At 61.5% G+C, this 14,457-nt stretch overlaps 1 protein-coding gene across 1 annotated transcript in view; it reads left to right on the forward strand.

The window, feature by feature from the left end:
- Positions 1-14,457, forward strand: part of COL6A3 (collagen type VI alpha 3 chain) — a 70,523-nt gene that overhangs the window by 40,437 nt on the left and 15,629 nt on the right. The window contains exons 18-36 of the mRNA XM_054571233.1: positions 653-679; positions 787-831; positions 949-1,002; positions 1,458-1,520; positions 2,107-2,172; positions 2,600-2,653; positions 4,947-4,982; positions 5,594-5,656; positions 6,325-6,387; positions 7,638-7,700; positions 8,408-8,470; positions 9,992-10,042; positions 10,242-10,277; positions 10,723-10,785; positions 11,823-11,885; positions 12,906-12,938; positions 13,022-13,058; positions 13,159-13,170; positions 13,262-13,755. Coding sequence (XP_054427208.1) covers positions 653-679; positions 787-831; positions 949-1,002; positions 1,458-1,520; positions 2,107-2,172; positions 2,600-2,653; positions 4,947-4,982; positions 5,594-5,656; positions 6,325-6,387; positions 7,638-7,700; positions 8,408-8,470; positions 9,992-10,042; positions 10,242-10,277; positions 10,723-10,785; positions 11,823-11,885; positions 12,906-12,938; positions 13,022-13,058; positions 13,159-13,170; positions 13,262-13,755 — 1,386 coding nt within the window. The remainder of the gene's footprint in view (positions 1-652; positions 680-786; positions 832-948; positions 1,003-1,457; positions 1,521-2,106; positions 2,173-2,599; positions 2,654-4,946; positions 4,983-5,593; positions 5,657-6,324; positions 6,388-7,637; positions 7,701-8,407; positions 8,471-9,991; positions 10,043-10,241; positions 10,278-10,722; positions 10,786-11,822; positions 11,886-12,905; positions 12,939-13,021; positions 13,059-13,158; positions 13,171-13,261; positions 13,756-14,457) is intronic.

The following is a 14,457-nucleotide window of genomic DNA, read 5'->3' on the forward strand; positions in this document are numbered from 1 at the left end:
GGTGGGGAGGGGGGGCAGCAGCCCAGGCAGAAGTGGCGGTCCCTTCCGGTGTGCCCTGGGGGAGGGCGGCTGCGGCGGGGGTCCCAGGGCGCAGGCCACGCTGGGAAGGGAGGCGGAGAAGCAGAAGTAGTTTCCTGTGGAGACAGGGAACCGCTGGGAACCCGTCACGAGGACAGACAGGCTGCGGGCCAGGGCGGAGGGCAGGCCAGCGCCCGTGGCTTCAGTGCAGGACCCCGAGAGGAGCCAGGGAGGCGGGGGAGCGAGGGGAGGGCAGAGACCGCTGCGCCCGCGGGTCCTCTGCAGGAAATACTTGGATTCAGGGGCTGATGAGCTGTCTCCGCCACGGGCTAACGTTGGAGAGCGAGTGCGGAAGGACGGGCCACCGTCCTGCACTGTCCCAGGGCGGCCTGGGAGCCCTGTCCCTGGCGTTCCGCCCCCTTCCCTGCCCAGAAAGTCAAAACCACCCAAGGGCTCAGGTCCAGGAAAATCAGCGTTGTCACCCTGCTGTGACGCGAGATAGCAATCCCAACAAATGCGTCTCTCGTAGTGAATCCTCAGCCGGCCTCTGGCGGGGGCGGGGCAGCCCCCGTGCGGTGGCTGCGGGGCCGGCTTCCAGGATGGAGGTAACGTTTCCCTTTCCCTTCCTTTCTAGGGCTCTCGTGGGTTCCCAGGAGAGAAGGTATAAAGCTCGGTTTTCTTTTTATGTTGAAAACTTTGGTGGAATTTCTCACTGCTCCTTCGCCCAAAGGACTCCGACACTCACCCATGTGTCCTGTCCTCTCACAGGGCGAACTAGGGGAAATCGGGCTAGACGGACTCAACGGCGAGGATGTAAGTAAACGCGCGCTCTCAGTCCCGGCCGCCTTGGTCCTGACGATTCCAGCGACCAGCACGCAGTCTCCGGCAGCGACTGTGCCAGGAATGACGTTTTGTCCTTGTCTTTGGCAGGGAGACAAGGGATTGCCTGGTCTTTCTGGAGAGGCAGGAAGTCCCGGGAGAAGGGTAGGTGCACGTCCGCTCTTGCCGTGATGGAAAACATGCCCGCGGTGATTCTTGGGACTGTTACTTTCACTCGTGCGTGTTAACACTGCTTGTTCCGCGCAGCCTCCCCTGGCCTCCCCTGGGGGTGTGTCCTTGGCGCCTCCCTGTCCCCCCGCAGCTGCAGCAGGTGGCATTATAGGGTCTTGTTTGGAGGCTGTGTCCCGTAGTGTAGGGACTGCGTTTGTCTTGTCGTGGATGAACTGTAGCATCTGCATGGAGTAGGCCCCCAACAAATGTCTGTGGGCTCCCTGAGCAAAGCAGAAATACTAGGAAGTAATTTGATCTCCATGGCGAATGAGTAAAGGCTTAACATTGGTCCATTTAAGATTTGTGAACTGAAGAATGCGATTTTAAGGGTGAGACAAAAATGTGCAATTCTCTCAAATGTTTAGTCTCCGCTTGCATTTTGTGTTTAGGGTGACAAAGGCCCTCCAGGAACAAAAGGAGAAAGAGGAGATGTTGGAATTCGAGGCGACTCGGTGAGGAGAATCCCTTATGGACAATTTGAGACCTGAGTCTGCGGGAAGAGAGGGTTGACTGAAAGGGGGAATTTTACTTTTGATGTGGCTTGAAAACATGTTGATAAAACACATGGTTTATCTGTTGCCTTCATTTTGGGGGTGGCTGGCGACATGTGTGCTGCAGAGATACATGATTGCAGGCCTGGGCCTGGGACGACCCGAGAGGTTTCTCTGAAATGTGGTCTTTGGGCGCCTGAATGCAGGCGTGCGGGGCGTCAGGAAAAGTACGCGTGAGGGTGTGGGCGCGAGGCTCCGCAGCCTGTCCCTCCAGACACGCCCCATGCAGACAACATCCCTCCCGCCCTCGCTGGGCCTGACCCTGGGGCTGGCCAGGAACCCTGGGCCGCAGGGAGCGCGGGGCCCGGGCTCCCTCCTGCCTCGTCCCGGCCAGGACAGGCGGCTGGCCCGCTGACGGTCCTTTTCTAACAGGCTTCATGGAGCCAGAGGCAAGAGAGACCACAGCCGCTTTCCTTTCCCCAAAGCAAACTTCCGGTGTCCTTCTCCTGCCTGCGTGGCTCATTCCCCTGACCTGTGTTGTTTTCAGGGTGACCCGGGACGGGACAACCTGCAGAAAGGACCCAAAGGGGAGACCGGAGACGTTGGGCCCATGGTACGATGCTCCGCGTTCCCAGACTCCCCGGGCCGGGAGGACCAAGGAGATAAAGCTCATGCTGGCTCGTCTGCAGCCCAGAGGCCGAGGAGGTGGCCCCCAGGGCTGTGGACATGTGAGGTCGTGGGCAGAGGGTCCCCCGAAGCCGCCGGCGGGCCCCCGTGCAGGAAGCCTCTGCTGGGGAGCAGAAACAGCCTGTCCAAGGGGGGATTCTCAGCGGAACTGGGGCCCCTTAGACATAGGCGGACAGTGCCTGCGAAGACGAGGCCGGTGTGCCTGGGATGGCTCCCCAGTGGGATGCGCCCACACGGGGCCCAGCCGCCCTGGGTGTCGATTCGGTGTCCCCTGGTGTCCTGGGCACTGTCGCCAGCTTAAACTTTCTTCTCTCTACGTGAGAATCTCATGCCGACTTTCTCTCCTGCACCAGGGTCTCCCTGGGAGAGATGGGGTGCCTGGCAGCCCTGGGGAGCCTGGGAAGGACGTGAGTACCTCTGGGGGCTTGGGGGGCTCCGCGTGACGTTAACTCCATTGAGGTCCCAGACACTGAAGGCAGCGGGGTGGGGGGGGGGCGAGGAGCAGTTACTCAGAGACTTCCTGTTAGGGAACTTAAGGGAATTTCTGAAACTACTGTCACCCAAATCTTGCTTCCTAGCTCTCCCATTAGCTCTGTGCTCCGTCTCTTCTTCCTCCCCCAGAACTGTTTCCTTCCCCTCCCGAAAACATGCTGAACAGACGCTTTAAAAAGTCCTACCCTTACCACTTTCGAAAATTTGGCCAGGTTCCATCTCACTACCTCTGTGAAAAATCCAAATGAAAGATGAATCCGGTGGGAGAGAGGGAACGAGGGGCAGGAAGGCCGATGGGGTTGGTCTAGACTTGCTATTGGGCTATTGGGTTTATAACTGTGGCGTGTGCGCGCATGCCTGCGTGAGTGCATGCGTGCGCGTGCGTGCGTGCGCACCTGGAGCTCAAGCAATGAAACGAGATCCCATCTTTCTAGGGAGCGGCATCTCGCAATGGCTTTTAAAGACATTTCAGAAGCGTCAGCTGCAGAATAGCTGCCTGCAGAATAGTACCCTTTTGGGTACGCGTTAGTACCCAAAGCCAGGCACACGGAAGTCGCCGGGCAGCTTCCAGGGCCCAGGGGCGCTCGGAGCTCGGAGCACACGGTCTGTGCGCGGGCAGGAGGGGCCTGGGATTTGTCATCCTCACGGGGCCGTCCCGGATGCTGTGGTGCCCAGGACAGGCCTCTGCTCAGAAACTGGAGGGGCTCTACAGCCCTCTCCCTGGGGACCGCGGCATGTTAGGGGGGCAGGCACTGGATGGGCAGGGAGGGAGCCTGCCGACGGGACATTGCCGATGGCTTTTAGAAGAAATGACTCTCCTTCGTAATCAGGTGACATGCTGAGGGTGTAATTTTGCTTTTAAAATTCAGACGGAAACGTTAATATTCGAAAATGCCCTCCGAAGTGCTGAGTGTTATTTTTGGACAGCAGCGCCGAGCGATAGAATCAGAATCTAGAATGCAGAGGGAGCGACGCGGGGGCCCTGCGACTCAGTGTGTGGGCGGGGCCTAACTTGTTTCCCTGACGTGCAGTCACGCGTTCCATTCGTTTCTATTCAAGGCACACGTGGAAACCTGGGTTTGAATGTGATGCAGCCGAGGGCTCTGTGGCCCCCGTTGCCCCTTTGTAGCCTCCTGCCTCGCGCCCTCGCTGTGCCAGGCTCCCCACTTCTGCCGGGCTCCTTTCCTCTGATTTCACCCCACCAGGCCCAGGCCCCCCCAGCCCCGTCAGGGCCCCCGCAGGCTGCCTGTGGCCCGAGCAATGACTCCATGAGCGCCGGTGACCTCTGGCTGGACTCGAGGCTGTTCCCTTTGGGAGGGGCCAGCCAGCCTGTCACTCTGTGGAGGAATGAATGACCTGGCCCCACCCCCTGGTCCTGTGTCGTCCATGGAAGGAGGCCAAAGTCTTCCCTTAAAGAAGCTGCCACTGCAGCGAATAACAGCCAAATGGTCGCCCCGGAGGCCCCTGGCTGGCCCCCTGGGAGTAAGGTCCTGGTCCTTGGGTTCACGCAGCGGGGGCCAGCCCAGTCGCCACCGGCTGTCCCAGCTTCCGAGTGCCAGCTCCTGACCCTGCGGAGAGGCACCCAGGACGTTCCGCGGCCCCGCCCCAGCCCCTCCCACGGGAGAGGAAACAGCCCCGCGAGGGAGCTAGTGGGCCACTCACGTGGCGAGCCCCCTGTATGTGAAGTGGGGTCACCTCTGGGGCGCAGCAGGGGGCGGTGCCCGGCCGCGGGCGCAGACCGAGTGTTCCTGGGCCGTCAGGCTCCCGCGCGCCCTTGGACGCTTGCTGAACGGCGGGTGTGTCACGTTTGGCAGCAGGACTTGGAGAGCCTGGGGCTCCCTTCGAGTGCATCCCATGACTCTCCCCCCTCCCCCGCCCCCGCAGTCGGGGGGAAGGTAGAGTCCTAGACGGCTGACATTCCCCTTTCACATTCCTCTTTGAAAATTGGCCGGGACAGGGCAGCCAGGAGCCGCTGTTTGGCTTGGCAGGTCTGGGGCGGTTCTCACCGCGTCCATCCGGGTGACGCCCGGGCGGCGCGGAGGGGAACTGGACTGCGATGAGGCGGGGAGGGGGTCGTTCTGGGGGCCTGTCCTCAGGGCGGACAGGGCCTGGCACACACGGGGGGCAGACGAGTGTGAGGCCATGTCACACCAAGTCCCCCGGCTCCCTGCCCTCCCCTCGCCCCTCACTGTGTGACGTCTTCCGCAGGGCGACGCTGGCCGGAGAGGACCAGTGGGAGCTAAGGTAAGCCTCTGAGCGGCGCCTCTCCTCTGTCCCCGCAGTGTGACTTGCCGCGGGCTCTCAGGGACGGCCCTGGTGCCCACCGCCCGCACACGGAGGCCCCCCCCCTTTGCGCTCAAGGCTCGCAGCTCAGTCAGCAGCGGCCTCATCCTGTCCCCTCTGATGTGGCCTCTTCCAGGACTGGTGACGATGATTAAGTGTGGGGACAGGGCGGGGAGGGGAGTGAGGGGAAAAGATCGAAGGGGCGTTCCGCGGCATCCCTGGTCCGCCAGGTACCCGCTTCTCTGGGCATTAGCAAGTCACCGCGTCCCGGTGGCTCAGGCTTCTCCCCTGTGCAGAGCAGATTTGGGTCCCCAGACATCCGTGTTTCCCAGAGCTGTAGCGAAGCAACGAGGAGGCCAGGGTGGGAAACAACTGTAACAGTGCCAAGTGACCGCTGGCGTCATGTGTTAGTTAAATGTGTCATCTTGGACTTACCGGGTCAGTGGCTCCGCGCCCCCTCCAAAGGCCGGGGTCACTGCCTGGTCCCCTCGTCCTGACGTGACCGCGGAGCAGAGAGCTGACTCTGGTGGAAGCCGTCCTGACCCTCCCTCCACGCCCCCCCTTCTTTCTAGGGCAGCCAGGGGGGTCCCGGCCAGGCGGGCTCCGCGGGGGAACCGGGCACCAGAGGTGCACAGGTCAGTACCCGCCTCCCCAGACGCTGTGGCATGTATTTTACATGGAGGTGACGGTCCGCTTTACAGAACGGAACATGGACGAATCATTTAAAGGGAGCAGTGCGGCGGCATCGCGTACCTAGGCCGCCCTGTCTAGTTTCCAGACGTTTTCGTGAGCCCCGGCGCACACCCTGTGCTCCGTACGTTGTCGGTCCTCGCGTCCCCGCCCCAAGCTCCTGGAGACACTCGTTTCCTTCCCGTCTTTCTGGACTTGCCACTCTGGACGTTTCAGAGAAGCCGCGTCATGAGGGAGGTGGCGCTCTGTGTCCGCTTCGCTCCTGCGGCGCCGCGTTTCGGGGGCCCCTGCGCCGTAGGACGTGGCGGGTTTCTCTGCTTCTCACGTCCGGGTAACACTCCGTCGGCAGGGGGACCCTTGGGTGGTTCCTGCCTTTTGGAGATTGTGACTTTTGCTGCTGGGAACATGGCGGGCACGTGGGTTTCGTCAAAGTGACTTCCCGTTTGTGCTCTGGGATGGGCCGCTGTCCCCAAAGCAGAGGCCGGGGTGCGGCCGCAGGGGGCCTCTTGGGCAGCTCGTGGGGGCTCGGGCTCCGTGAACAGCGCAGATCTCAGCCCGGGCTTCCTCCTGGAGCATCACCGCGACGCATGCTGACCTTAGCCTTTCCCCTCAGGGTCCATCTGGCCCCCCGGGCCCCCCGGGCCAGATCGGCGAACAAGGCATCCCTGGACCCCGGGTAAGTTCCTCGCATCCCTCCCCTTGCGTGGCTGTGCCCACAGCACAGGGCCCGAGCGGGTGGAGACTTCGCGGGGGGCGTTGCCGAGGACCCGCCTTCCCCTAGAGCAGCCCTTCGGCGACGCCAACCCTGGGTCAGCCTCCGTGCCTGCCGCCACTCGTGCGAGGACACGAGAGCCCTTCTTCTTGGGGCTCCAGCGGCTTGCAGGTCCAGGGCCACTCCTCCCGAGCCCCAGGTGGCCGGGCTCGGCCCAGGCCGGACACGCCTTGTCCCCGAGGGCTCCGCGTGGAGCTGCGTGAACTCCAACTCTGGCGGAATTCTCAGACCAGGGCAGATTGTCTCGTAATCGAGCCCTGGGGGCTGGCTCTGAGCTTTGCTATTTTGTGTAAGGATTTCCCCGTCCTGAAGGTCACAACGAAGATGGTCGTTAAACCTGCTGTGACCACAGAATCCCCGTCTCGGCTGTGACTGACGAGGAGCGGACGTGTGGCACAGCCGAGCCGGGGGCCAGGTGTCCGCGGTCCCACGTGAGAGTGTGCGGCCACTCAGACCACTTGTTACAGAAAAGAGCAACGACTAGCCCTGGGCGGGGAGCTGGCCTGCTGCCGCCTAAAGGCGCACACGGGCTGTGCGGCGGAAGCGGGGCCCAGTGAGAGCCGTGGCTCACTCAGGAAGTGCTCCCTGAGTTTGAACCCCGATAAAAGCCTGTTTTGAAGCTTTTGTTCCCCCCAACATTTAGTTTAGCTCCGATTAACCAAGAATTTAAGATGGAACAAGAACGGGGCAGAGCTCTTGAAAGGGGGACCAGGAGGAACACCAGGAGCCGCCGCCGCCCGGCTTTGCTGTATTCGTGAGGGGCCGCCCCGGGCCCGCAGGCTGAACCATGGGCTGGGGCGCCGGTCCCCTCGTGCACTCAGTGGGAAGCGTGCGCGGCCTCCGCACCTGCACAGCCGGTGCCACTGGGGATGTGGGCAAGAGCCACGTAAAATCTGGGTGTTGTCCTCTAGTTAGGGACTCGGGGTAAGGGTGGACGTGGGACACTGCGTCGCGGGACGTTCGCGCACACTGGCCTGGGAGTCCTGCTAGGATCCTGGTGGCACAAACTGTGCACGTTTGCCATGGGCTCTGTGGCACCACGTGCGACGCTGAGCCTGCCACTCTGATCTCCGGAGTGTGGGGGACGCGGGAGGGTCGGACACTGGGGCTCAGGGGGCGGACACGTCACTGACACTGCTCTCCTCTCGCCCCAGGGGAGCGGAGGGCCCGCCGGAGCTCCCGGAGAACGCGGCAGAGGCGGTCCCCAGGGGAGAAAGGTTTGTCTTGACGAAGGAGGAGCCTGCGCCCTGAGGCCAGGGACGGCCAGCCCCGGGGGGGCCTGTCCCGCGTTTGCCAGCCTGTCTGCCCGCCTCGCTGGCACATCCTCTCGCCTGCCCTTCGGCCTTTCCCGCCCCAGCCTCCCCTGTCGAGAGCCAGCTTGGCCAGTGGGACCCCCGACCCCTCCCGGAGGGAGCGCATGCTCGTGCCCAGTGGCCTGGCTCTCTCGTAGCCGGGACCCGGCGGCCGCGGCGGCTCCGATCTGCTCACACCTGGCGCATGGCCATGGTTCAGTGTCCTCACCTCAGTCCGAGCAGATCGGGGGCGCCGGGCTCAACATCAGCATCATGCTGAACGCATTGCGTGTGAATGTGAACCAGAAAGGGCAGCGCTTCCTCCGTAAAGGAAGTGTGTTCCTGGGAACCCGGAATTTTCTCTGGGCCCGTTGTTGGTGTGGTTGGGTTTTCCTGCTGCATTCGGCACCCACCGACCCGCTCAGCTTCTCCCCTGCCTCCCCCGCCACCCAGCGTGCCCCCCGCCGTGCTCACGAAGAGAGCAGGCGCCGGCCTCCCGGGGCTCTTTGCCCGGGCTCCACACAGGAGCTGGTGGTCGAAGAAATCATAAGAAAATAAGTCAGGATAACCTAAAAACTGTATGAGCCTCGGGGTCTCAGCCTCGGGGTCTCAGCCTTGTTTCTCACGTGCAGGGTGAACCCGGAGACCCAGGACCAAAGGGAGGCATCGGGAGCCGGGGGCCCCGTGGGGAGATGGTAAGATCACTGCTGGTCGCCGACTCTGCTGAAGGGGAGGCTCAGGACGCAGGGGTCCCGGTCCCTGGGCTGGGCCGGCCTCTCTCGCTGCAGACTAGGTTCCATCCAGGGGGCGGGAACTGGATCCGACCGCTTCTCCTGTCGTTGGGGATGTGATCGAAAGTAGGGAAACCTGCTGCTTATGGTCAGCAAATAAATGTCACGATAAGTTTTGTTTCGGCCTTGGGGGCGGGGCGGGGGCGGGCGCAGTAAGTGGTAAAGGCTTTTTTCCTGTGTGTCCGGGGCGTGCGGGCGTGCTGGCTTATTGCAGCTGGAACCACGTTGTTTCCCGGTCTTACGAGTGCGCTGTCAACGCGGGCCCCCCCCCCACCCCCCCGCCGGTGTCTGCACAGGCGGATGAATGTCCGTGGGTTAGAATCGGGGTGGGGTTGACGGGCCCTCAGTCCGGATTGGAACTGCTTCCTTTGAGTGAGACACCCCCGGAATAGAAGTGATTAGCTTGATAACTCGTTTTTCTTTTTTTATCCTTTTTAAAATTGTTGTTTAAAGTAATCTGACTGCTCACTCACAATACTGTTGTAGGATGTATTCTTATCTAAGAAAAAGAAATCTACAAAACATTGGGAATTAAAAAAAAAATAGGTCAGGATAAGCTAAAAACTATATAAATCGACCAGGTTGATCTGACTTACGACGCTGAAACTTTTAAATGTGTGTGTGTGTGTGTGTGTGTGTGTGTAACTTCTCTACAGTTAACTGAAGTTTAAAAAACATCCATTTCTGTTGCTCTTAGCTTCAGAAACAGAGGGAAAAAGTGTTAAACAGCCTGATTCTGTTTCCGTAAAGTTCTTATTGCTGTTGACACCCACTTAAAACTGTAAACCAACTACGGAGCAGGCGGCCTGTCTGAGATATTAACGTACATTTCACACAAACTCTTCTGCTTCTTTCGAAGTAACCGGGTCCTGTTCCGAAAGCCCGCCCGGGGCAGGGACAGGGGCAGATCTGAGCGTCCCGCGAGGACGCGTGCGGGCAGGAGGCGGTCTAGTGGCATGGCCTGGGAGGGAGGGAAGGCAAGTGGGGGCGCGGAGGCGGCCTGAGCCCCGACCCCTCAGGAGGGGCTGAGAGACTGAGCCCCGTGCTTTCGCTCTGAAGTGGAATCCCAGACTCACAGACGCGCAGGGTCAAAGCGACCTTCCCGAGTCCTTTCACCTCTCAGCTTCCCAGGTTCAGTGAATCTGATTCCACCTGCAGCGCCATCTGCGCCCACCGCTGGCAGTAGTTCTTTCAATTCCTTGTCCACCAGCTCCTTCTGCCAAAGGAGTCTTGTAAGGCCACCCTCCTACAGACTTGGTCTTGTGCAGACGTGGGGGATGGCGTAGGGACAGAGGCACGTCCTGGAGCTGCACCCCGACCTGCGACGTCCCAGGGGCTCCAGGGCCCTCTGCCAGGGCGTCAGACGGAGGCGGGCGCGGTGTGCCCAGCGAGGCGACCTGCAGTAACGCTGTCTTTCCGCGGCAGGGGGAAGACGGCCGAGATGGGATCGGTGACGAAGGGCGCAAAGGCAGGAAAGTACGTACCCTTGTCGGGTGGTGGTTTTACAGAATTGTTTCCAAAACTTTATTGTAATATAGTGAATTTTTTCTCTGGATGACTATAGGGGTGTGTGTGTGTGTGTGTGTGTGTGTGTGTGTATTTCTGCTCAAGAATAATTTATTTTAGGTGAATTTAAATTGAGACCAAATATCTGTCATTTATTTTTCTCTCACAGGGAGAAAGAGGATTCCCCGGATACCCAGGCCCGAAGGTAGAGTCCCCTGGCGGGAAAACGTCACCGCTGTCTGAGGGTGCGCCTGGCGCGCCCACGGGCCACAGACAACATCCTCGCTCTTGGCTTTGGGCCAGGCACTTAGGAACCGAGTGGCCTTGGGGAGCCCCCAGCCCCCACGCTCTCTGTGCCGCTCGCTCCTCTGTCCCACGGAGGTGGCAACAGGCATGTGAGGATGAGATGCAACGACACTGAGATTAAAAACTCTGCTGCTCTCACAGCACCACAGCTACGTGAGGCTGTTGCTGTGGACTCGCTACGCTAAGGCTGCATCTGCCAGAGACGGCGCGCACGAGCAGCCCCAGGGGAAGGCGGATGGCAGCGAGCCGTTTGGCGGCCCGGGGGGTGTGGTCCAGGAGCCCCAGGGCCCCCGGGGCACCTCCTGTTCCAGAGCTTCATGCGCTGCTCGCTGGATCTCTTCCAGGGCATCCCGGGCGAGCCAGGAACAGGGGGATTGCCGGGCCCCAAAGGCATCAGAGGCCGAAGGGTAAGTGAGCCTGCGCCCGGGCTGCCAAGCTGCGTTGGGCGTGAGCACACGTGGGAAGCGGTCGGCCTGGGCGTCTCCCCAGCCCCCTGCCCTCCCCTCTGGCTCTGTGGACACTCTCCTTCCTCACCCGCCACCTGGCCCGTGACAGCTTCGGGTGGAAGGCGAGGACCCCCGAGCCGAAGACCGGTGTTTTCAGATGCCCCATGGTTGTGTCTGTGTTTCCTTCTTTGGGGGCGGCCCTGGGAGCCCCTTCCTCTGACACGTCTCGAGCAAGGGTCACCCGTCCACGGGCCGCTCGCAGCATGGCGCCCAGGGGACTCGGTCCCAGACGAGTTGCATCAGAAGCCTGTGTGGCCCGATGGGGCCTTGCCCATGCGGTGGCGAGTCAGCAGGGCGTCGCGGGGTGCGTGCGTGCTTGCGAGGGTCCGGGCTCCGAGGCCAGCCGGGCTGAGGCTGCATGCTCCCGCCCGCCCTGCCGGGACCCCGCTCCTTTTGGCTGCTTTGGGGTCTGCGTCACTCCCTCCAGACGTTCGCGCATCGTCTTAAGGTTGCGCCGAGTCTTGCATTAGCAAATAGTCTGGATACGGACAAAGGTTTCTAATAGTTTTTTTTTTTAGCTGAAACTATAGTTTAACTCACCGTAACTGTCCTGTTGCTTTGCTCAGCAAAGACAGTCAAATTCCATCAGTCACCACGTGAGACGGGGTTTGAAAACATCGGGTTGGTTGTCTGCGCCACAGAGCGGTCTGACTGGTGGTCAGTTACTGATCTCTCGGGCATTCGGGGACAGTCTCATCAGTGGGTCACAGGCAAGCACCTGTCCTACCTAGACCTGCCAGAGAACACCCACCAGTGCTGTGAAAGCCTCTTGTCCTTACATGTGAATCTGGAGACACGAGAACCCTCGAAAGAGAGGGCTTTTGGGCAGGGACAGGGGACAAGGCATTACGCCACCTTCGCCGCCCTTTCCAGCTGGGGCAGTTGCGGATTTCCCTTCTTCTGACACAGCTGAGCATTGCTGGCTCTGCCCCTTGCAGGGAAATTCGGGACCTCCAGGGGCGATTGGACAGAAGGGAGACCCCGGTTACCCAGGACCATCTGTAAGTACCTACCCCTTCCGATCAAGTGGCCTGCGGGCTGGATGCCTTACACCCGGACCCCAAACAATCCCCCATCCCCATTCCACAAAGACGGTGCACTGCACTCTTGCTGCTATCGCTGTGCGGGTGTTTTTCTACCACTTTCCTTCCAATACCACCGTGGGGGGAAGAGCTCCCCGGCATGCGGCGTCCCGCACCTGGGGCTTGTTGCAACCTGCTTCTTCGACTTCCTGGTGCGGTTTCCTAGTTCGAGGCTCCCGTAGAGGACAGACCGACAAAAGACAATGCAGAGAAACGCCTCTTGCGGGCGGGCTCTCGTTGTGTCAGACCTCAGTTTGGGGGAACCCTTCCTTTGGTCTGTAAACCCCGACCCCCAGCGCACTCCCGGTTGATGATTCACAGTGGGAGCCCATTCGTTACCTGGCTGCCGGAGCCAGGGGGGCGCCCCAACCTCCCCAGCACTAGGCTCTCTGTCTCCTTGCTTGAATATCCCCCCGTACTGTCTCCCCACGTTGAAACCGATGAGGTTCGCCGCAGAGTGAAAACTTACCAATGGGAAGCCACCTGGGAAAAGGTGAAGGGGCGAGACGGGACGGGCCCGTGTGGCGTTCAAGCGAGCGGGGCATATCATGGGAGGTCCCCGTCGCCGTGGCAGGGAGGCTCCCTCCCCGAGCAGAATCCGCCGGCATCCTTCCTTCCTGGAGGGACGGGCACTAGGCGACTTCGCCCTGTCCTCCTGGGAACGGGGCAGGTGAACTAGCAGACGCGAGGGGAGAGTCGCGTGGGACGCGGGCTCCGACGTGTGGGTTCGTGATGAGCGTCCGGTGTTTTGGGTGCGGAGCGTTTCTCCTCACGGGGAACCCCGTGTTGTCCTCAAAGTCTTCCCTCCATTGCTCTTTGGGCGGTCAAGCCGCATTCATAGGGAGAGGCTGAACGTGGCCCGGGGCAGCTGCCGCCGGGCTGAGCCTGTCCCTCCGGCCCCGTGTCTCACACATCAGCCTCTCCTTCCTTGTTTTCCAGGGACCCAAAGGCAACAGAGGCGACTCGATCGATGTAAGTTGCGTGCGTGCAGCCTGAGCCAGCGCCCGTGGGTCTTTTGTCTGCTCTCCTTACACCTTCTTTCTTTCCTTTTAAAGAAATGCGCCCTTGTCCAGAGCATCAAAGACAAATGCCGTGAGTACAGGACCTTCTCTGTCAGCAGCCCCGTTCATTTGCACACATGTGTGCCTCCCACGGTGGGTGTGACCGTCCCTCTTCTCTGTTCCCTCTCTAGCCTGCTGCTACGGTAAGTCGGCTTCCGCGGCGCGACTCCCTCCTGAGGAGCGAGGACCCCCTTCCGTGAGTGAGGCCCGTCTCTGACACCCCCCGCTCCCCAGGGCCCCTGGAATGCCCCGTCTTCCCGACCGAGCTGGCCTTTGCTCTGGACACCTCGGAGGGGGTCACCCAGGACGCGTTCAGCCGGATGCGGGACGTGCTGCTGAGGGCTGTGGGCGATCTGACCATCGCGGAGAGCAACTGTCCACGGGGGGCGCGCGTGGCCGTGGTCACCTACAACAATGAGGTGACCACGGAGATCCGCTTTGCCGACTCCAAGAAGAAGTCCGTACTCCTGGACAGGATCAGGAACCTCCAGGTGGCTCTGACGTCCAAGCAGCAGAGCCTGGAGACCGCCATGTCGTTCGTGGCCAGAAACACGTTTAAGCGCATGAGGAATGGGCCCCTGATGAGGAGAGTGGCCGTCTTCTTCAGCAACAAGCCCGCACGGGCGTCCCCGCAGCTCAGGGAGGCGGTGCTGAAGCTGTGGGACGCGGACATCACGCCCCTGTTCCTCACCAGCCAGGAGGACCGGCAGCTGGCCAACGCTCTGCAGGTCTGTGCCGGGGGCGCCGGCGGCCCTCCCGCTTCTCCCCGGGCTCGGGGGGGGGGGGCTCCCAGGCGTGCCTGCGCCCTCCAGGGTGTCCCCATGACCCATGGTTTCTAGAAGGCCCTGGAGGAGGCCGGTCTGACTGAGAACGCCCCACCGGGGTTTCCAGGACAGCTTCTGGCTCCGGTCCTGGATCCAAGGCCCCCCATCCCAGGCTGGAAGCGGGCCTCCCTGGGTGCCCCGGGAGGGCTGCCAGCTCCCGGCTGCCAGCTCCCAAACAGCGGGGACTCCGGGTCCCCAGGGTGCCGCACTGCTCACCCCTCGCCTCAGCCAGGCTGGCACCCGAGATCAGCCTGTGATGCAGACAAGCGCTGCCTTGCTGTTGCTTAAACAACGTGTTTCATTGTTATACTTAATCGGTTCATATGGAGTCGGCCTGAATTCCGGGCACACGGCTCGAGGGGAGTGGGTGACAGGCGTGAACCCAGGCCGGGGCCCGGGGTGGGGGAGGCCGGGGCCAGCTGTCCCCGTCCCCACCACCTGGCTGTCCGGCTCATTCCCTCGCCTCCCCGTGGCTTAGACGTCTCAGCTGCAAAAGACGAGACGAGGTTGGGGCGGGCTCCATGCTTCTCCTTCCGTACCGGATACCCCGCGGGCTTCCCACTGCCCACATCAGTGGGGGGCAGCCGGGGCGCTGCCGCCAATCCT

This window comes from Pteronotus mesoamericanus, unplaced genomic scaffold, assembly GCF_021234165.1.
Source record: "Pteronotus mesoamericanus isolate MK-2021 breed Mesoamerican mustached bat unplaced genomic scaffold, CSHL_Meso_final contig_1018, whole genome shotgun sequence".
In the NCBI taxonomy this organism is placed as follows: Eukaryota; Metazoa; Chordata; class Mammalia; order Chiroptera; family Mormoopidae; genus Pteronotus; species Pteronotus mesoamericanus.